The sequence below is a fragment of the Epinephelus fuscoguttatus genome, linkage group LG11 (genome assembly GCF_011397635.1).
Source record: "Epinephelus fuscoguttatus linkage group LG11, E.fuscoguttatus.final_Chr_v1".
Taxonomy (NCBI): Eukaryota; Metazoa; Chordata; class Actinopteri; order Perciformes; family Serranidae; genus Epinephelus; species Epinephelus fuscoguttatus.
Window position 1 is genome coordinate 30,079,067 of NC_064762.1, and position 21,811 is coordinate 30,100,877.

The 21,811-nt window shown below is 41.2% G+C and overlaps 1 protein-coding gene across 1 annotated transcript; it reads left to right on the plus strand.

Moving 5' to 3' along the window:
* Positions 1-8,472: 8,472 nt before the first annotated feature.
* Positions 8,473-20,956, plus strand: crip2l (cysteine-rich protein 2-like). The gene is made up of 8 exons (XM_049589851.1): positions 8,473-8,692; positions 14,166-14,260; positions 17,222-17,279; positions 17,364-17,492; positions 17,837-17,905; positions 18,037-18,131; positions 18,245-18,302; positions 20,380-20,956. Exons 1-8 carry the CDS (start codon positions 8,650-8,652, stop codon positions 20,442-20,444), a joined length of 612 nt encoding a protein of 203 aa, XP_049445808.1. The 5' UTR covers positions 8,473-8,649; the 3' UTR covers positions 20,445-20,956.
* The last annotated feature ends 855 nt before the right edge of the window (positions 20,957-21,811 follow it).

Consider the following 21,811-nt stretch of genomic DNA (forward strand, 5'->3'; position numbering starts at 1 on the left):
AACTGCTGATCCATTGGACTGTGCCACAGACCAACCTGAAAGATACAAAGTCACAAGCTCGTTTCAAAAACTACCATACCCCTGTTTTTCTACAACAACCCACCAAATCACATTGTAAGTACAACAGACGATTAGCATGTTGGATTTCAAGGATGCTGTAGGAGCTGGGATAAACCGACAACACACACAGAAATCCTTGAAATCCAACATGCTAATCGTCTGTTGTACTTACAATGTGATTTGGTGGCTCCTACAGCAAAGATATAAAGCCATCAAGTTGCTTTTAGGATTAAAAGAGCTATAAAACACACAACATTGACCTCTGTCTGTGTGGATGACAGTGTTTTATTGCCAAAAGTATGTCCTGTGACCACTAGATGGAAGCAGCAGCACAGTACTAAAAAATAACACTCCTGATAGTATGCTCTGGTATTTGCGTGTGTGAGAATCAGTTTTTAAAGGTCCCATGACGTGAAAATTTCACTTTGTGAGGTTTTTTTTAAACATTAATATGAGGTCCTTTCTCAGCCAAGTTAGGCTTACTGTTGGTCTGATCTGCCAGCAGCAACTCTGGGGTTAAGTGCCCCTGAAGATCATCAGTTATGTTTTGGAAATGGTACCCTAGCAATCAAAGAAAGGAAAACAGAAGAGTCTCATCACTGTAAAACACAACTGTGTATAGTACAAGTCAAAATGTCACATGAATTCTCGTAGCACAGACCTGGCCTGAATACTGGTGAATCAGTTCATCTTCACTTCATATGAAACTAATAAAAGATTTTTAATTTATGCTGCGTTCCAGGTGATGTCATTTCGCAAAGGTCCTGGCTAATGTTTGATTGAATGTTTCTTGGCTTGTTCAGATATTGGAAACCGTCATTGGATCTATCCCGGCCCAGCTAGTTTAAAGTACTTGTGAAAGAGAGGAAGGATGTCCCACTTGACACTTTAGTGTGATTTAGAGGGTGAAAGGATTTTTAAATTTGAGGGGCACTCCAACAATTTCACATCTATAGGTAAGTTAAGTAATGCACAGCAAATGTCTTCTGAGGGTCTGAAGAAGCTTTATAAAGTTTGAGAAAATTAATTAAAGGTCCAGTGTGTAGGATTTAGGGGATGGCGGAATTGGAATATGATATAGAAAATGTGTAACCTGGAAATCCAGATGCCCTGCCCCTAGCAAATTTGAATTTGCTCTGCACGAAGATCTGGCCCCAATGAGCAGAGCCAGCTGAATCGCCATTGGACCAATCAGATCAGTCTATCTGACAGAGGCGGACTCTGGGCGGGTGTAACATGATGAGGACAGCGCTGCGCCATACCAGTCAAAAAGTAAACAGCCAAGATGGCCGCTGCCGAAGGGCCGCGTCCATTCAATTTAGCTTTGGAAGAAACGCTAAGCTAACTACACTTATCTTTTTCCTTGAGAGAGGAACAGAAGCCTTCGCTGCCAGGAAGGATGTTTTTGCCGGTTTGCCAGTAAAAGCATAATATATCAGTTAGCCCCACTGGTCTGCAAACAAATGGGGCTTAGTGCAATAAATACATCACCTTGTTTTTTGTTCTGATTGGCTATCGTGCTATCCAATTGCGTGCAGCGGCATTTAATATGCCTCAGTTAGTACCACCCCTTGAGTAGGAAGGGCCAGACTCAAAATCTTTCTAGATGTAAGTCTGGATTTCCAGGCTAGTAAATATGTATAATCATGTTACACCACCATGATTCTACAGATTAGTAGCCCAGAATGGACAAACCACACAGTGACTCTAGATAGGGCCATTTGTGTTTTAGCATCCCCTCCGCGACGAGCAGTGTCTGAAAAACACTGATTTCTTTTAACACAAAACTGCTTTATTCAGCGTTTTTACTGGTTTAAATTACCCAATCCATTTGTGTTAAAAAGGAGGAGACTGCTACGACTAATTTGGCTCCTAATAAAAACCCGAAAGTCTTCATCTTGTGTTACCAGAGAAAAAGGTGAGCACACAGCAGCCCGTCTCTGATGAGCCAAATAGCATCAGAGAAACATTGATCTTTCCTAAATGTGAAACTGCTTTATTCAGTTCAGTTTTGATTCATCGATCAATTATTGTCTCAGTAAACATTTGTGATTTGTAATAGAGCAGTCCTCTGTGGTTATTTGTGCATTGTATATTGTACTAACAGCTGGTTGAGACGGTGAGTGCTGTTGTTCACGTCTTCTAACCTGCGTGATTGTTAATATTTTACACATATTAACAAACTTAGATGAGTATTTCCCTTTTAGACTGAATACAAGTTGGCCATTGATCCCTAATCTAATCAAGCATTTCAATGTTCAGAGCATTTTCACAGCTGGTTAATAAAAGCTTTATAGTGCACAGTAGTCTTAGAGCCTTTTTGTGATTTCAGGAGAAAAACATTAGTATTTCCAGCATTGAAGACTACAGTCCTGATGTAGCAGCTCTGTAATTTTTAAACTGCTGGTGACGTAAAAAGAAAAATAAAGTGCTCACAAAGATCAGGAGAATTCGTCCTCTAGGGACAATAAATGTCTGTACATAATGTCATGCCATCTATCCAACAGTTGTTGAGCTCGCTCTACGGTTGGCAGTCTCAGTTAGTCCGTCCACCACTTTGGTCCTGACCAAAACATCTTAACAACTAAAGTAACAACTGTTTTCAGCTCTCCCTGAGGATAAATCCTACTTTGTCAACTAATCCCGTCGGCTTTACGTTTCCTTCAGAACACATTTGCTGCAGCAAATTAGTTGTTTGTGATTATTACTAAGAGACAAGGTTGACGAACCACACCTTAAAATCTCACCTTAAAGACAAACTACAGTGTGTGTGTTTGTGATAATGAAGGAATATGTCACCCAGTGCAGTGTGGTTCACTGATGTGTTTTTTTTTTAAGATAATTGTGGGGGCATTTTTAGCCTTTAATGGATAGGACAGACAAGTGTGAAGGGGGAGAGAGAGAGAGAGAGAGTGACATGCAGCAAAGGGCCACAGGCTGGAGTCGAACCTGGGCCGCTGCAGCAACAGCCTTGTACATGGGGCGCCTGCTCTACCACTAAGCCACCGACACCCCCACTGATGTGGTTTTAATAGTGTTTGGACAGCACTGGAACTTCAGGTACAGAGGAATAAGAGCAGGCTTTGGATACATTCACAAATGTATTGTTGTTGTATACATGCATGTGATTTGTCGATACTAGACAGAATGTTCCCATCTTTTGAGGAAAGAGAGGAGGGCACTGTTAAACACAAAATTCTGACAAGACAGACAAATGTGAAGGCGGAAAAATCTCTGAGGCAGATATGAGACAGAAGCCGTTTGGGAGCAGACCCCTCTACAGCCCAATACATCCAGTCACAGTTGACGTCTGTGCCAAAATTACATAGAGACACAATCTGGATGTGTTTATTTTAAGATTACTGCATTCCCAGGCCCTCGATGGCTCAAGACCAAGTGCACTAACTGTGGAAAAAGAATTGCCACTGTTTCCATCTTTGCTCAATCTGTTTATGTGTGTTTATCTCATATAAAAATACAGCATGCACTTGTTGGCCTAGGAGACTTAATAGAAAAGAAAGTCTGGCACAAAGCCACTGCCCAATGTCTCCTTATATCCACCTCAGGGTCCTGTTCATGTCGCAACTAACCTGGGGTCCAGGACCAAAGGCAACTAGTTGGTTGTTTGATCCAACCAGTGGCAATTAATATGTGATCATGTAATTAATTGCTAATTATTTTTTAATTATTTATATTGTAGGTGACCCTAAAGCACATTTCAAACAGAAATTTTAGGGGCCTTAAGAAACCACACATTTGTTGAGTATCACATGAAAGTAGTATGTATCTTCTCAGATGCACTAGGCTGTTATTACTGCCACTTCCTGAGAGCCTCCCTACCGGTTGTAGACGTGTAACTATGGTAACCCATGCCAACCTCAGCTCTACTGGTAATTTAAAAAATATTTTAAACATAAATTACGCCCAGCCAAATGGAAACTCTGTTGTGAACGTTGCCATCTACCGTGTTGCACTGTGGGATATGCATCCCACTGTCGAGTGCCGTATTTACATACTGTAATAATTCACTGGAAAAACTATGCCATTCATGTACTAGTGGTTTCATACTACGGTTTTGGACATACAAAAAGTGTAGCATACTGTTTTAGCGCACTAAAGAGCATGTTAAAATATTAAACACAGCCATTTAGGCAACTCTTAAGTCCGTATGCTAAGTATGAAGCTACAGCCAGTGATGGATTGATTGCCGAAGGAGCTTACTGGGGCCAAAGGCCCAAAATGTTAGCCCTAAACCTGCTAAATGTGACTCAAATTAATACATAGCAACCAGGAAGAGAATCAAAATGACAGGGACACAAAAATCTAATCTAAAAATCTACTTTAAGGTGCAAAACAACTACAAAGAGACACAAAATGACTAGAAAGAGACATTAAAACAATAATAAAGAGACACAAAGTGACTACAGACACAAAACAGTAATGAAGAGACACAAAATGATTACAAAGAGACACAAAACCACAACAGAAATACACAAATCGACTGCAAAGAGACACAAGGAGACACAAAATGACCACACACAAAATCCATGTGTCTCGCTCCTGTATAAGGAAAGCCAGTGGAGCCTTTGGCATATCTGGCCCACTGTCTAATACTGCAAGCAGCCACTTAGCTTAGCACAAAGACTGAACACAAAGGGAAACAGTAAACCCATCAGTACCTAAATCAGCATCTAGCATTCATTAATTAAATGGTATCTGGTTTGTTTAATTTGTTCAAAAACCAAGAAGGGGGTTATGTGTAACTGGTATTTCCTAAAATAGTTACACCATTTCTTTAAGGGTTAGTTACAGTATGTTGGGGCGGTAATGTAGCAGTGTGGCTGTGGGTTTGGGAGATTCACTGTTTGAATTCTTTATTTGTTTCATGTTTTGCATTGAATCTGTTTTGTCTCATTGCAGCATTTGGGGATCTTTCACTGTTTGGTTAAATCAAATATTTAGAAAAGGGAGAGGAAAAATGATCATATGCATCTTCACACACAGGCGAACATCTTAAGCCACCAATTTATGGTCTTAAAAAAATCTATGTTTACATTTTAAATGTATATTTTACTCTAAATTCCACACAAAAGGCCACCTTATGTCAGCTCGTCTTTTAGGTCTGTGCCAAGAACATACAAAGCAGGTCTCCTGGGAGCTGCAGACCTTCACTTAACATTCCCTGTGAAGAGCTGTGCTGTCCGGCAGCGTAACCTAACAACCACACACAGGACACAAACAGAGCTGACGGGTGACACTGATGAATGCAGGGGAGCCAGCATTGCTAGGATTTACTATTATTCACATTTCCAAAATAGAGGCACTTGCAACGACCCATGTCTGCAGAGGATAATACATTTAAATATAGGTCACAAATGAGACATCTTCACTTATGTGGGACCTCTGTGCTCCAGGAAGTCCATTTGAGGACACCAGGAGGTCCCTTCTTAACTAACAAAAATATGTTGTTGTTTTTTTGTGTTATAGAGTTTACTCCAATCTGGCTGCCAGATTTAGATTTTTTATTTTACATTTTGGGAACACCAGCTAGTGAAACTGAAAGTCAGAGTGGCACTAAGACCATTAGCAATTCTTCTTTTGGGACAATAGGTGTCCATAATAAGACAGCGCAACATGACATTCTGCCATCAACAGGACAACATAATTCTGAGTTAAAGTGGCTATAATCAATATTTTTATAATAAACACTGATCAAATGACAATGTAGGAAAGTTTGTTCTGTTTGTCGTGATGACCCACAAACTGTATACAGAGATGAATTATGCGTCTCCACTTCCTCCCACTGCACAAAAATGAAGCCAAAATATCCCAGATACATCCGCTGCCATCTTGCACTGGTGACATCATTAAGAGCCAGACTCCTTGCAGTAGTGATCTCCGCCATGTTGAGTTCCTGCCCAAACACCTGCCACACCGCGAGGACCACCATTGATCACAAGCACACCGACTGGCCACAGAGCCAGTCTGCGATGCCAGGGATCGATACGCTCAGGGCCCTGCCCCTTCCTGCTGCCAAGCACACAATGCACCCAACCCACAGGGTGGCGGCTCTATGTGACTTACTTGAGCTGAGCCCAACTGGGCCCCATGGCCCAATGCCCGGCCACCAGATGCTCAACTGCAAGCTAGCCCCCAGGTCTGGTTCTGGGGGGGCCCTGGTGTCCCCATACTGTGCGAGGTTCACACACACACAGTATGGGGCCCTGGTGTCCCCATACTGTGCGAGGTTTTCACACACAGTATGGTCCCTGGTGTCCCCATACTGTGTGTGTGAACCTCGCACAGTATGGGGCCCTGGTGTCCCCATACTGTGCGAGGTTCTCAATGTCCAAATTTTGCCGAATCATCAAGGTCTTCTTTGCTCTTAGTCTGGTCCCTCCCCTGGGACCACTTTGCCTTGGGAGACCAGGGGCTATTAGCCCTGGACAACACAGGATCACGGGGAAACACAAGCCCCTCCACCATGTAAAGGTGGTGACTCTCTGAGGAATTTCAAGCAAGGGAGTTCAAGCATCTCGGCGTCTTGTTCACGAGCAAGGGTAGAATGGAGCATGGGATAGATTGCTGAATTGGTGCCGTGTCTGCAGTGATGCACCACCATGGACCGTCGTGGTGAAGAGGGAGTAGAGCCGAAAGGCAAAGCTTTCGATTTACTGGTCCATCTATGTCCCAACCCTCACCTATGGTCATGAGCTCTGGGTAGTGACTGAAAGAATGAGATTGTGGATACAAGCAGCCAAAATTAGTTGCCACCGTGGGATGACTGGGCTCAGAATTATATGTATACTTTATTTAACCAGGTCAAAGCCTCATTGAGATTAAAAATTTCTTTTTCAGAGTGACCTGACCAAGAAGGCAGCATAAAACATTCTTACAAGTTACAACAAGGCAAAGAGACATTTACAACTGTCACACACAACAAATAAATAAACACCACAGTATGCAATTAACATGGAATATAAGGTTTAGAACAAGAGCAAATATGAAGCGAGTGCAATTTCTAAAATGAATTAGGAACAGTCACATTGACTAACAGAGCTAATTTCCAGACCCTTTAAAATTGACTTAAACTCCCCCACAGTGATCGGCTCTGCCAGTCTCAGATCCTTCTGTAAATTACTCCAGGATGAAGGAGCAGCATATTTAAAAGCATTTTTGCCAAGTTCTGCTCTCACCCTTGGAACCAGCATTTGCAGAATATTATGATTATGATCAAGATGTCTCGTGGGCGCCTCCCATTAGAGGTGTTCTGGGCATGTCCAACTGGTAGGAGGCCCTGGGGCAGACCCAGAACACGCAGGAGGGATTACATATCTCGTCTGGCCTGGGAACACACCGGGGTCCCCCAGGAAGTGCTGGAAAGTGTCGCTGGAGAGAGGAACGCCTGTGGTGCTTTGCTTGGCCTGTTGTCCCCGTGACCCGGCTAAGTGGAGAAGATGGATGGATGGATGGATGGATGGATGGATGGACACTGATTGGCACACACAGCTGTCAATCGTGATGTGAAACCCCCTTTTTTAGTATTAAATAACTAATTTAAAACAAACTTACCAGAAAAACAAACATCAGCGTGATAAGGACTTAAAATGATAGTTTCACTTTTGGGAAGTTGTCATGTTGTCCATCTTTATTATACAGTCTATGTGATAAACTCACAGAGAATTATCATACTTTGCTGTTCCCCTCAGCTCTGACTGTGCCGTTTTAGCATCTTTCAGTCCATTGTTTTGGTTTTCGTGCCCACAGCTTTTTCGGTGGTGTCTCCAGCCGCAGCACACAGCTGTTCTAGGTGTAAATAAATTATAAACCCAACTGAACAACACCTGCACAACATCCTGCAGCAAACAGATACAGTTAGACGCAGGAGTGGACCAAACAGAGCTAAAGGAAGAGTGAATACTGGACTAACATTAATAAGGAAAATTAATCATAATTTTTCAAAATGTTAAAAGTAGGCCTGTAAAAGCAAAGCATTTATTATGTAATATTACTATTTATTTATTTTGTATTATGAGATCATCATATGTTGCATAAAGATGAACGCAGAATTTTAACTGGTTGAATTCTTGAGCTACTTTATGCTGTGCATTTTTATATATAACAATGTGTTATTATTAAAAAATGATGACAGCGTTTTGCATGAAAAATCCACCAATCTCTATCTCAATATCTCTGATAGGAGATGGGAAATATTACCATTATAAACCAACTTTCACCACAAGAAATATTTAAAAAGATTAAAAAAAACCAACAACAACTAAATATTGATGAAAAAATACATATTTTTCTTTACATAAATGTACAATTTTATATTTCCTCTACTAGCCTGTCTGCAGTACATGATGACTGCATGATGTCATCCTAGGGGCGGGATTATGTAAATGAGACAGAGGAATCTATGGGAGGATGTGAGCGTCAGTCTTTCACATCATCATCACCACCATCCCCATCATCCTGAGGTGTGTCTCCTGCCGCTGGAGCTGCAGACAGACGGCAGGCACACAGGCAGACGGACAGAGCGCCGGTGCACCGACTGAAAACTGCTCCATCCCTTTGTTCACACGGAACATGGCGTCAAAATGTCCAAAATGCGACAAGACGGTGTATTTCGGTAAGTGGATGTTTTCTGTGTAAGCGCCCAGCGTCGAGGTTGTTGTCAGAGCCGAGGGCTTTGACTGCTAGTAAGAGTGTTAACCATCTGTGGGGTTTATTTTGAAAATATATTCTTTAAGTCTTATTATCTTATTCTTAATATTTGTTGATGCATGATGTTTGTTGACAGTGAGAATGTATTTATTATTTGCCATGCAGCTTCAGAGCTCATAGAAGATCTGAGGTGACGTGTACTCATTGACAAAAAAGGGGTTTCATTCTGTAAAACTGTTTTCTTATTATATTTTTTTATGAATATAATATAAGCCCATTTAAAAATAATCAGCATCCAGGAATATTGCAGAAAATATATTATTATCTTATAAGTCACTGCCTCTTTTTAAAAGAATATGTGCATGGTTTTTATTTCAGATGGGGCTTGGCAATATGGTTATGAATATTAGTATGGTGATAACACATGTCATACTGAAGTATTCAAAATCACATGGTGAAAATGTATCCCATTGTGTCCTATTGATTTCTGTTGTTTGTTTGTTTCACATAAAATAGTATTCAGATTTCCCACTGCAAAACATTTAGATGAAATATAAATTAATATTAAGTAAGGATAAAACCCATATTCTAGTGTGTATAGTTTTGTTAAAGGAGCACTTCACCCACAAAAGCATCATTTGTAAATCAGTCACTCACCCTGTGATACGTTCATGAAGAAAACTTTTTTCCTCCATTCCTCCACGGTGAACGAAGAATCCAAAAAACAGAACATTCTTGATGAACTGGGGTAAAGGGAGTCCATGTTCAGCAACAGCAAAACTATGTCAAAACACCCATTTCTTAAACAACTTATCCAGAATAAAACAAGTCTCACTTATCCAGTCGTGTGCTCAGTACCTCCAAAACACAAGCATTGCGCTGAAACCTTAGTATTTAACACTTTAGCATTACCAGTCTCATGCACGGACAAGTAGCGCACCAAGCAACTCAATGGAATGCACTTTGCCATTCGCTCTGCTTGTATGCGGAAGTGTTTTAAATAGTAACGTGTCACTGAAAATGCACATGTTTGGGAAGTACTGAGCAGACGACTGGATAAATGAGACTTGGAAGTTGTGTGACAGTATGTAAACCGATGTTTTTGACATAGTTTTGCTTTTTCTATTTTTGGATTCTTCATTCACTGTGGAGGAAAAATAGTTTTCTTTAAACTTCAACATAACATGGGATGAGTAAGTGATACACAAACGGTCATTTTGGGTGTTAGTATTGCTAGTGTGTGTCATGATATAGTAAATAACAATAAAATAAGTCCTATGAAATAAATTCAGTATTGCCATAAAGCAGTCTTACTTATTCATTTGCAACATTATTTGCAAACTAAAGATATGAAAGTACAGCTACCATGATATAAGCGGTACGACAAAGTTAATGAAAACATATTATTGGATGGTATATACTGTCACATCACTCAAGTCTATTATGCTTCATTTAGAGCTGAGACTGTGGACTATAAAAATGTAAATATGAGGATTTTATTATAATCAGTCTTATAGCGAAGACACCAGTACAACAGGGATGTGCCAGCATCAGATTTACGTGGCCAAATATATCGCAGTAAACTGTTATATCAAAACATTCATCAAACCCTCATGAAACCCTACTATCAGAGCTGCAACACAGTACAATTACCCCACACCATGTTTGCCTTAACACAAACTGGCTTCTCTAGCAGAAAGACTAGGTAATTTAGCACAGCAAGCCAGTATACTGTGGCCTGGTATGAAGTACGATACAGGCACACCTCTACGCTGCAATAGAAAATAAGGATAATAGTCATAAACTTTATTTATATAGCACTGTCTTAACAAGGTCGCAAAGTGCTTTACAGAAAAACAGAAGATAAAAACAAAAAGCAGAATAAAAACACAGTGATCATATAACACCAGGGGATAAAATAAAGTGAAATGGCAAAAGTGAAAAGATAAAAACCCGAGACACAAAGCTTCAAGACCCAACAGGAGTATTTTAGTTCTGCAGCAAAATGTTACAGACATGCAGGAACCTGAATGTCACAGTGAAGTCCTGCCAGAGCAGCTAACATCCTGATCTAATAACCCTCCTACTGTAATTATCTGACGTCTGGTCTGCGCTGCCTCAGTTTGCCTCAGTTTCTCCTTTTTTAGCGGTTTGGATGTGAAATGAATGTGACAGTTTCTCTCAAAAATGTTTAAAAACGTCTCAGATGGTGAGTCCCAGACTCAAACTGGTAACCACTGTGCTGTGACGCAGCCCAGACTGGGCTGTAAGTGGTTCATTACCTTTGGATAAGATTACAGGGAGCCATTAACAGTCCTTTCCTGTGTGCATGTGGTCATCAGCCTAAACTATATTATCTGCCAGCCTATGACAAATCACCATCTTTACATTGAAGTCCACCTTTAAATGACCTGGCTTTTCCCAGACTGTTTGCGAGATCATTTTCGAGTTTTACATGAGAAAAAGGGGTGATATCATATTTCTTGTCTGTCAGCTTCTTTTCATTTTGGAGCAACACCACATGGCATTGTAAATAATTTATTGATTGCTCATGGGTGACATGGATTGATTTTCTTTTTGTTCTTTCATCTTCCTTTCTCTGGAGAATGGCAGCGAAACCGCGCCCTGCAGGTTCAACCAAACTGCTGTTCTCTCTTGTTCCCGCTTGAAGCTCTGCAGTAAATGTCAAAGAAATGTGTTTCCTCTGGCAGTGTAGTTGTTGTTTTGTGGCTGCGTGGGGAATTTATTGAGGTGGAGATGCATTTTATACATTTTAGCTCGGTCATTTGGTCTATTTTGGGATTTTGAGCTTCAGAGTTGTCAGTATCCATCAAGTGTTTTTCCACACAAATGTATCATCAGCATGTCATTGAAACAAGGAATTTGTATGAAAGGAAAAAAGGGGGGGAAAACAAAAAAACAAACACACAAACCTAAAAGGAAATAAATAAATAAAACGAAGACAAGACAAGAAGGAGTAACACACACAACTGTGAGTATAAATGATAAGGACACACTACTGTACACTTGTTTGGCACACACGTCCCCCACCATCAATGCAAAGTGCTCGCTTTGTGCCAAGGTGACTTACTGTCACATATCACAGTGACAGGCTGGCCAGCGAGTCTAAACAGGAAGTGTCATGTTGTATCAGGGCCGCGGTGTCTTTGGACTGTGGGAGGAAGCCAGAGTACCCGGAGATAACCCACGCTGACACGGGGAGAACATGCAAACTCCGCACAGAAGGGATCGGCCACCATGGGTTCAAACCAGGAACCCTCTTGCTGTGAGGCGACAATGCTAACCACTGGACCACCGTGCAGAAATGTCCCATGGCGGATATACTATAGGCATATTTGTCCATATCATATATTATAACTATTGATGTATTAATGTGTTCATCACTTCAATGCTGCGGCTGGTAAAGGTGGATCTAATTTTGATACAGTCTAACTTTATAATTTGCAGCTTGTAAAGCCATATTTTAACATATAATAATATATATATATATTTTAATATTTTGGCTTATAAACTGAAACTGGAAAGTAAAGATAAAGCTATCAAATTATTGACGTGGAGTAAAAAGGGCAATATTTGCCTCTGAATTGTAGTGGAGTGGAATTAAAAAGTAGTATTATAGCAGCAAACCACTATTTGCTATGTAAAGCTATGGTGGAGTAATGGCATCATGCTCCCTCTGTGTGTGTTGTAATACAGTTTCTCTGTGGTTTGTTGTGATTATCAGGTCTTGCCACGCATGCATGTGCATGTGAATCCCACTGGCTAGCTCAATGCTGCCGCTTTGCACGGCGCCCATACAGCTGTAACTTCTGATATTGGGACGGCGTTGTTGTGAATCATAGCGCTCACACTCTGCTTCCCCTTGGTTAACACTTGGTAGCCATTGTTTGGCACTGTTTATGGAGTTAGCACTGTTACCTGCTAGCTGCCGGCTCAGCCACCTCCATGTTAAGAACCGTAAAAAGACAATTCCACCCCAGACTCTGAATTGTAAGCCCATTTTACACTGCCTCATCAAGATGGGAATTTCATGCTGTTATGCCACTTTGTGGTTCTGTATAAAAGGTATAATTTTAGAGTGGGGGGCAGAGTTATGTTTCCTTTAAGGCGGCATTGGAGGTAGTAACAGCAGGAGAGCTGGCAGGACAGGATCATGGGCAGCACGTGTTATGTGTTATGTGTTGTGTTAATGTGTTACGCGTCCAACCCACCACAGGAGATTTAAAAAGTAGCTGTTAGCGGCTAACTCAAAGGAGACGAATAGCAGCCAAAAATGCCCATAAATTGGGAAAAAAATTAGTCTGGGTGCTCCTTACACTCTGAGCAGAGGACGAGATCAGCCGCCATATAATGGGGACCATAAATGATTGTTATTGCCATGTTAATGCCGTTGTTATTATTGATATAGTGCTGCCAGCACTTATGATAAATGTCACACCAGAGGCCGATGCTGCTGTGTTACACGTCCTCTTTTGCATCCATGATGCCGGCATGCTGTCTAAAATCACACACTGGAGCAGTATAAGGCCGCTGTTGTTTGGTCCTGTGTAAAAATGCAAAGGGGGCACAGAGGAGAGACTTTGTAGCGGCCGTATAGCACGACCTCTGTTTAAAAAGGACTCTGATATGCTCTGAGTGTTGCATACAGCTCCTTTGAAGGAGTTGTATCAGTGAAACACTACCGACTTTATTCTGAAGACTTGGTTTTTGACTTATTTTGAAGACTTGGTTTTTAGGTTAATCTAGAAATAGTTTTAGGATGGGATAAGGATCTGGCATGTAGCTTTCATCATGTTCAGGATTGCATTAAAGCAGAAGTGTCATTAGAGTCAGAGGGATGGGGAAACTTCCAGTGGCTTTATCAAAAGTCTGACGATGTCGTCAAAAGATGAATCTCTCTGTGTCACTCTACTGTCCTACTTGTCCCTAGTGGAAAGAATGTGCTTTAGGCTGATATGAACACCCAAGAGTCTCCCAGGTGTCTTCTATCTCTTTAATTAACTGTAGCCGTTCCCAGTACAGTATCATGGAACAAACTGCTCTGATATAATTTACAATACAGTTTTGTGTCAGAAACAAACAAGCTGTTGGACTGAACACACTGACACTAGAGCTTTCCCCATCATGTCAGGTCCTCTAAATATGTACCACCTATGGCTGACTATAAAAAGGTTTATTCATGTGTTAATAAAGTCACATTTTAACTTGACCACCATATCTGGTGTTAAATACAGTTTGTTTGATGCCATAGTGTAGATGGATTGCAAGAAGGGCTGCGTACCTGGTCCATTCATTTTATCTGGATCTTCCTAGACATTATGAAGGGGTTAACATCTCAGGAATGCCATAAATCTGGACATGTAATGCCTTCATTTTATGACGCAGGTTCCTAATTGTTGTCTCTTCTTCTTCTACAGCGGAGAAGGTGTCATCTTTAGGGAAAGACTGGCACAAGTTCTGTTTGAAATGTGAGCGCTGCAACAAGACGTTGAATCCAGGAGGCCACGCTGAGGTAAGAGAAGTGAGAGGAAGTGTACAGGAGGAGGTGTCAAACTGGAGAATGGATGAGTATATTGTAAGATGATGCTTTACTCTAGAGCAATTTAAGAAGCGTAACAATAGAATATGTTTGAAGTTAATATGTTTTCCCAGATTTTTGTGTGATTATAAAGGTGTAGTGACTCAGGATTGTCAATTTTAAGTGCTTTAATTCTACTTTAAAATACATTTTTTTTGACTGATGATGAAGCGGTGATGGAAAGATCATTTAAATAATTAAACTACTTGCAGTTACAGGCTGTAGCTGTTTTAAATACACTTTATGTGACGAGATATTACTTTATCTGGCCTCTGACGAAACCTCAGCAGGAAGTTCAGGGTTTCATTGTGGTCAAACTTACACGGTCATTTTCTTACCACCTGAGAGTTCTGCAAAAAAAGTCAGCACAATGACTGTGCATGTTTGACCACAAAGCAACCACATGTTCTTCCTGTTGAGGTTACATTCTCTGTGGTCAAAGGTCAAACAAGTGACTGACTTTGAAGATCTCTTCACACCGAGTGTATTCAGAACAGTTTTTTAAGGTTAATAGAAACAGTCTTAAACCTCCCGGACTGCTTGCAGACTCGTCCGGGCCTTGATATTTTAAACATGTTTGATACGTAGAATTTAAAATCTGGTGATGATGGTTATGATTACATCAGTACGGAGCAGCTGATGGTGTTGCCAAGCAAGGGTAAACATTCTAGCCCTTGAAGCTAATATTAGCTAGCTTACTACTGCTGACAGTTGCATGTTTGATTCGAGAGAGAAGAACGTCTGTGAAGTTTCTCCCTATATCATGCAACCTGATTTTGAAGAGGCAACAGATAGGATTTGTTTTTTTTTTTTAGCTTGGCACCACCTAGTGTCAGTGGTGTTGCATCGCACTGTTGCAACAACCAAATTGACCGTGGGGATCAGAGATAATCAATAATATGACTCTATTAGACACTCTAAATTAAATAAAATGTAGGCTGTAAAGCCACCGGTATACCTCTATGTATATGTAGAATGAGAAGGTGTGTGGACACTCTACTAAATACATGAGTAAAGAGACCGAGCAACAATTATCAGATTTATCTGAAGAAAAAAAAATAGTAATGCAAATAATTATACCAGAATGTACAGTATCAGTACAAACAACAGTAGACACAGTGGAATTATACCAATATGCACATGTAAACAGTCCCGATTCTAGAATAAACGTTACCGTATGGAAATGATGCGGCCGGTTGGAGCTCAAACTGAACAGGAAACAAAGTCCAGTGTTCACTTAGCTGGGCGTAACTTAGCTGGGCGATGTCCGTCGATAGCTGCCTCCGTGAGAGGAGAACAGAAGGAAGGGAGGGGGTATCACTGTCCGAGGGCTGCCGTAGAATGGCAACGAGGATGTCAGCCGACCAACACTCGCTACCCGGTCCCTGGTTGCGGCAATTTGTGATGCTGGCCAGCTAGGAATGAACTAGCAGCCAGTACAGTACGGTCCTCTCTCGTCTAGCTAACATTTAGCCGTGTTACTTACTGATCCATTAGAAAGAAAGCTAGCTGGACATCAGTTTTGAAGCCTCTTTGGCCTCTTTGGTCATGGAGCTCCCTCCATCTCTTGAACACCTGACTGATGTTTACTCTTGTTTTTTCTCTTCTTTTATCACCCTCCTTTTTGCCTCCTCAGATAGAGGAGCTCGTTTTCTTTTGCTAGGCCGTTTTTCACTTGTCTCCAAACTTTGTCCGTCTGCCATTGAGCTCATGACTCAACTATCTCATGCCTAACTCCTCATAAGGACCAGCTCCAGTCCCTGATTGGCTGACCGACCAGTTTCGCAATACATGACGCGTTTCATGCCGTAAAACAGATTTTTTTCCGCAAAATTCCGGCACGGTTGGCAGAAGCTTATTGCAAAGATTGCAGAGCCACTAAGTAACCTATGTAAACGCTGATAGTCTGATTTTACTGTGGCCACTACCCTGTGCAACCCACATTATTTTCATAATGATATACTTAGGAAAAGATGCTATCTGTTGCCTCTTTAAATCGGTTAGAACTCCTGTAGTCAGAGTCAGCTTAAGACCGTAAAGATAACACATATGAATTTTGAAAATGTGCATAGCTTCCCTTTAATACCTTAGAAGCCTTTTCATGACTGTGATTGTTTCTGTGGCTTTCACAGTCTTTTAATAAGCTTTTAATGAGGAAGTTAAGTACTGTGAATCACAGCTGAGCTGACAACGGTGCTTTCAGTCGCCAGTGAGGAACTCTACTGCCTAAAGCAACTAATTTAGTCCGTGACAGCAGTGAATAAAAGATCTGTGAACACATCTAGCATGAGTGAAACAAAAAGAAAAGGATTGAAAAACATGGCTAAAACGCCTCCTGTGTGGATGACCCTTCACGGTCCAGACATCTGAATAAAGTCATTACAGAACATTGCCATAAAGGACGGCAATGTCTGAAAGACAAAGGGTCAGTAGTTTAGATGAAGCAAGCATTGTTGTTGATTATATCACTGAAAGGGGTCATACATGGAAGTCAAGCTAATGGAAAAGACATTTTCCCGAAAAAGGCACATTAGTCGTTGTTTGCTTGAAACAACACAGTTATCAAAAAGAGCTCACTGTGTCATTTTCCAGGGAAATGCCTTTTAGAGAGAATAAAAAAAATGTAGTGAGGGTAAACAGACCACAGAAGGGACTGATGCTCATATTTAGATCTCTAGTCATGCGTTATGAATTGCTTTGAAAATAACAGAGAGCAGACAAGGATTATAAACGTCTGTGAACAAGTCTTGGTTCATTTGTTATCTGGTGTTATGTGAATCCAAACAGACTGAATACAAAAATGTGTTAAACTAAACTGTTCCACTTTGGTTCAGAGCAGTGAGAAACTGGAAGTGGCTGCCTTTGCTTACTGTCCCTTCATCTTGTGTTTTACAGCATGATGGGACGCCTTATTGCCACAAGCCCTGCTACGCTGCCCTCTTCGGTCCAAAAGGTGCAGTTTGTTCTTGTTTACACTAAAAAAAGAACATTTGGGTCGTTTGCAGGTTCATAAATTTAATGTTTGCATGCGTTTTAGGAGTGAACATCGGAGGAGCTGGTTCCTACGTGTACGACGCTCCTGTCAACGAAGCCCCTGCTGCCGTCTCCATGGAAACAAATGCCAAACCAGAGGAGAGAAAAGCCCCCGCACGGGGACCAGTGAAGGGTGAGAAATATGTGGAGCAAAAATAGAAAACTGTCATATGCTGGGAAGGGAAATTAAACGTATGCTCAAACAGTATCCTCTCTGCTGGTTTGCGGTGTAGTTTAGATCACTTATGTTGCAAAGATGATTAACATATGAAGATATGGCGGTCAGATTTTAGTGAATAACATGAAATCACACTGAAAAAGAAACTAGTGAAGGGATGATGAAGATAAAAGCTGTTTCAGTCAAAGTGAAAATTTGAAGATGTGTGACAAACAGCGAGATAAAAATAGCTACAGGGGGATAACAGAGATTGCAGGTGTTGGGGGGAAAAATATTCCAATTCAGTGTGTCTTTTTCAGCTGCAAGCTTCTCGTCTTTCTCTGGAGGACCCAACATTTGCCCCAGATGCAACAAGACGGTTTATTTCGGTAAGCAGATTGTCTTCATATCTGCGTTTGCATGTACTATATGAGTGTTGGAATGTGTCCATGTGACTAAGGTGGCTGGTTTCCATAGTGACTATCTCCATGGTGCTATGTGTGTGTGCATGTGTGTGCAGCTGAAAAGGTGTCCTCTCTCGGGAAGAACTGGCACCGGCCCTGTCTGCGCTGTGAGAGATGCAGTAAGACTCTGGCTCCTGGGAGCCACGCGGAGGTGAGGGACTCAACTCACACTCACACTGCTGGATGTTTCCTGATGTTTCCGATGGTTTTTCATCATATAAAAATGGGTCCTCATACGGAAGAATTCTTTTCTTTCTGTTGCAGCATGATGGACAGCCGTACTGCCACAAACCGTGCTACGCTGTGCTGTTTGGGCCCAAAGGTATGAACTCAGAAACACTGGGCAGCAGCAGAATGGTGGGCTAATGCTTAAAGAGAAAACAATCACAGTGTCCCCTAACAACTGTCTGCAGAGGTTCATTTTAGATCTACAAATATTCATCAGAAGCAGCCATATTGTTGACTCAAACCTTGGTGGGTGACGCCAAAGTTTTTGTGGCCTTAAAGTGTCAGAAGCTCAGTTAAAAACGCAAGAGGTACATGAGGAGAGAAAGAAACTGACCTTAGTGCTCTCCCTGATTCTATAACTGAACCTGTATAATCCTGTATAGCCATTCCAAGTTAACAAGGTCATTAGTCGCTTTACACTCCATAAAACTGTGGCTCTTTTTTAGGAGGAAAAGAAGTGATGCAGTCTCTATAGTGAGAACTTGAAAATAAGAATCGTTGTTTTTCTGTTGCTTTAGAATGAGCCGTTTATATATCAACATACAGAGTGGGTCCGTCTTCTCTGGAGTCTGACATGTTGTTTCTACAGTAGCCATGAATGGACCACAGTAGTGCAAGCTTGGCACATGAGGGAAGTTTTAGTTGGTTGCAATTTGCCACCTCACCACTTGATACCACTATTATGTTACCCAGTCAGGCTCAGGGGTAACAGTAGCCCCTTTTACACTGCCAGATTTTCCGCGAATGTTGGGCTGTTTTGCCGACAACCTGCGAGCGTTTAGACACACAGAGCTGGACTGGCGAGTTGATCTGAGGTGCCCAATTTTCTGCCTCGTAGTGTAGTCATATTGGCGGAACCCTTTTAGTTTAAACAGACCGAGGCGGCCTTCCGCAACAAGAGGGGCTGTTGATGACTTGTGGGAGGAGCTGTTGATGACGCTGCACGTGCGACCCACTGGCGGTGGATAAACAGGAAACAGCTGATAGCAGGAATTAGCGAGCAGCTAGTAGCAAGAGGGAAACACAAACCTGACAGACACTGTAAAGATGAGCAACTGGGGAGACAAGAAATTGCGCGCCCTCCTTGTCCTCAACAAAGAGGCCATTAACCGTCAGATGAACGGGTAAAGAATGGGCCGACTTACGAGAGAATTGCCGAAGGACTGACCAGTCACTATTTACATCACACGCTGAGCTACACGTTTTGTCACTTGCTCACGCCCCCCATTGCCCCAAAAAAGGCACATTCTGTATAAACAAAAGTAGGTAGGCGGCATTTTGCCGCACTTAACGATTTTGTTTTTCTACTGCCAATGCTGAAAGAAGACTGATTGGGCTTTCCTGCAAATTTGCACAATTCCTATCTAAAAAGGGCTAGTAAGTGAAACAAGGGGTGGGGAAGGACAAAGAAAAGCAGAAATGGATGTTTAAAGAAAAGTTAGGGTTTATTTACAAAAAAACAAAGAAATAAAGGTGTACAAAAAGTCAAAGAAAGTGATTCTACATTAGCGATTAGCAGTTAAATGATTTTAAATTAATGACTCAACCAAAGGTTTCCACATCCTCCCCCCAAATGGGAGTGATAATCACCGACTCTGGTACAGAGTATTGTAAAACTGCAACTACCACACAGCACCTAAGCTGCCAAATTATCCCCCTAGCTCCAGGACTGTTAATTTCTCCAGGCTTTTAAACCTACATGTCCTTGATGAGTGATTAGACAGCAGTGTACCCAACCACTCGTCACAGCAAGCAGAGGGGAGGGCAGAACCTATGGCGAGACACAAAAGAGAAACGCAGGAAACAGAAAAGAAGGGCACACCCATCCCTCACCAGTAACACCTGCACACTAGACCTTCACTATTATTTTAATAGGATCTGTCTCTTGCTCTTACACCGCCCAAACAAAGCCACAAAGCCCCTCCTTAAATATAACTAGGCTTCCTCTGCAGCTCGACAGCAGTCATATTGTTAATTAGGCTTTCCTGTGCTATTTCAGCTGTAGAAATTAGTGTCAATGAAAACTGCTCACAACTTTTTAAATGTATTATAACACTGGCAGACATACAGAGAATTAAACATATCTGCATAGCTGGTTAGTTTCATGTAGAAATGATATTTTGGTGAACTGACCCTTTAAATGTAAAGCCTGTGTACTTGCCCTCTCTCAGGTGTAAACACCGGAGGTGTCGGCAGCTACATCTACGACGAGCCTGAAGCTGAGGCACAGCCCTGAGCCCTGACGCCGCCTCCAACCCCCTCCAGGACCCTCAATGTCTCTGATTTGCCTTCTACAGTCATGGTGACAGATGATATGTACTACAATCACAGGGATGGATATTTAGATGTTTCTGTTGTATTTGTATATTGTTTATATATCTATTTTTTGTACCAATACAAACCTTTAACATGTCCTCCCTTGTGAGTTTCAGATTTGCCTTTAAATTTCTCGGTTCTCTTTGCCAAATAATTATTATGTAGTGGATTAAAGCACCTGCATCACTCATGATTAATAGTTTGTCAGACTTTTGTGCACTTAAAAGACGTACTGTACGAAACGTACCCGTCCACCTATTTATTGACAGTGTTTGTTGAACAGGTTCATCCTGGTTCTAAAAAGAGGGATGAATGTAGATGTAGCTGTACGCACAGAGATGTGAATTTCAATGAATGTTATGAAGGTCAGTTTGGGGTCTGTTGGGATCAAAAGGTTTTCATTTGTGCATCACATTTTCTACAGTAAAACTGTGTGATACCAAAGCTGTGTTCAGTGTCTGTGGATATTTTTTCATTTATTACAAATAAGCAACAATATTTACAAGGTATACTTTAGCAAAGGAAGGCTGAGTTCAGTTATGTGGAGCTTTTATAAAGCCAAAAATCTGTTGAGCTGCAACTAATAATTGTTTATCAATACTGATTCATCTGTCTTTTTTAAATTAAGATATTTATAGTTTAGAAAATAGTCAAAAGTCCAATCCAAGATCCCAAACTATTCCATTTACAGTAATTTAAACAGACACAAGCAACAAACCCTTACAATGGAGGAGCTGTTTGGTACATTTGATTAATAAATTAGGCTATTTCTAAACTGTCAAAGACATTATAGGAGAGCTGCTGATACCATGTCTCCTTATAAAGTATTCATACAAAGCATATAGAGGCAATAATAAATATTAATAAAATTGTTTTGAGCACATGAATTTAAAATTACCTCCAGTGACCTGAGAAGTCGAGGTGATTTAAAGCATCTAAACATGTCTAGCATTCACATACAGAGCTTATAGTGCCTCTCATAAACAGATAAGAGAGCCTTAAAATTTTAGAGGGTATGCCAAGATACTTCTTGAAGATATTTCTTCATTTAAAGTACAGAGTGAACAGCAGGGACCTATGTCTGGTTTTCCAGTTGTATGTACAGTATTTCAGCTCTCTATTTTTCCCTCTCATCTCGTGCTCCGCCTTATATGTGCCAGCCAATTAGAAGGTAAAACGTCACCAACAGGATGCAACCTGAAACGCCCCTTACTGGAAACAGTATCCCCGGAAGTGGAGCTTTGCTGTACAGCTAGACAGAGTACTATCCGGAAGTTGGAGGAATCT

Coding starts and splice junctions, on each gene's coding strand:
- crip2l (XM_049589851.1), top strand. CDS start 8,650: ATGGCGTCAAAATGTCCAAAATGCGACAAGACGGTGTATTTCG. Junction 8,693..14,165: donor CGACAAGACGGTGTATTTCG/GTAAGTGGATGT, acceptor CTTCTTCTACAG/CGGAGAAGGTGTCATCTTTA. Junction 14,261..17,221: donor ATCCAGGAGGCCACGCTGAG/GTAAGAGAAGTG, acceptor TGTGTTTTACAG/CATGATGGGACGCCTTATTG.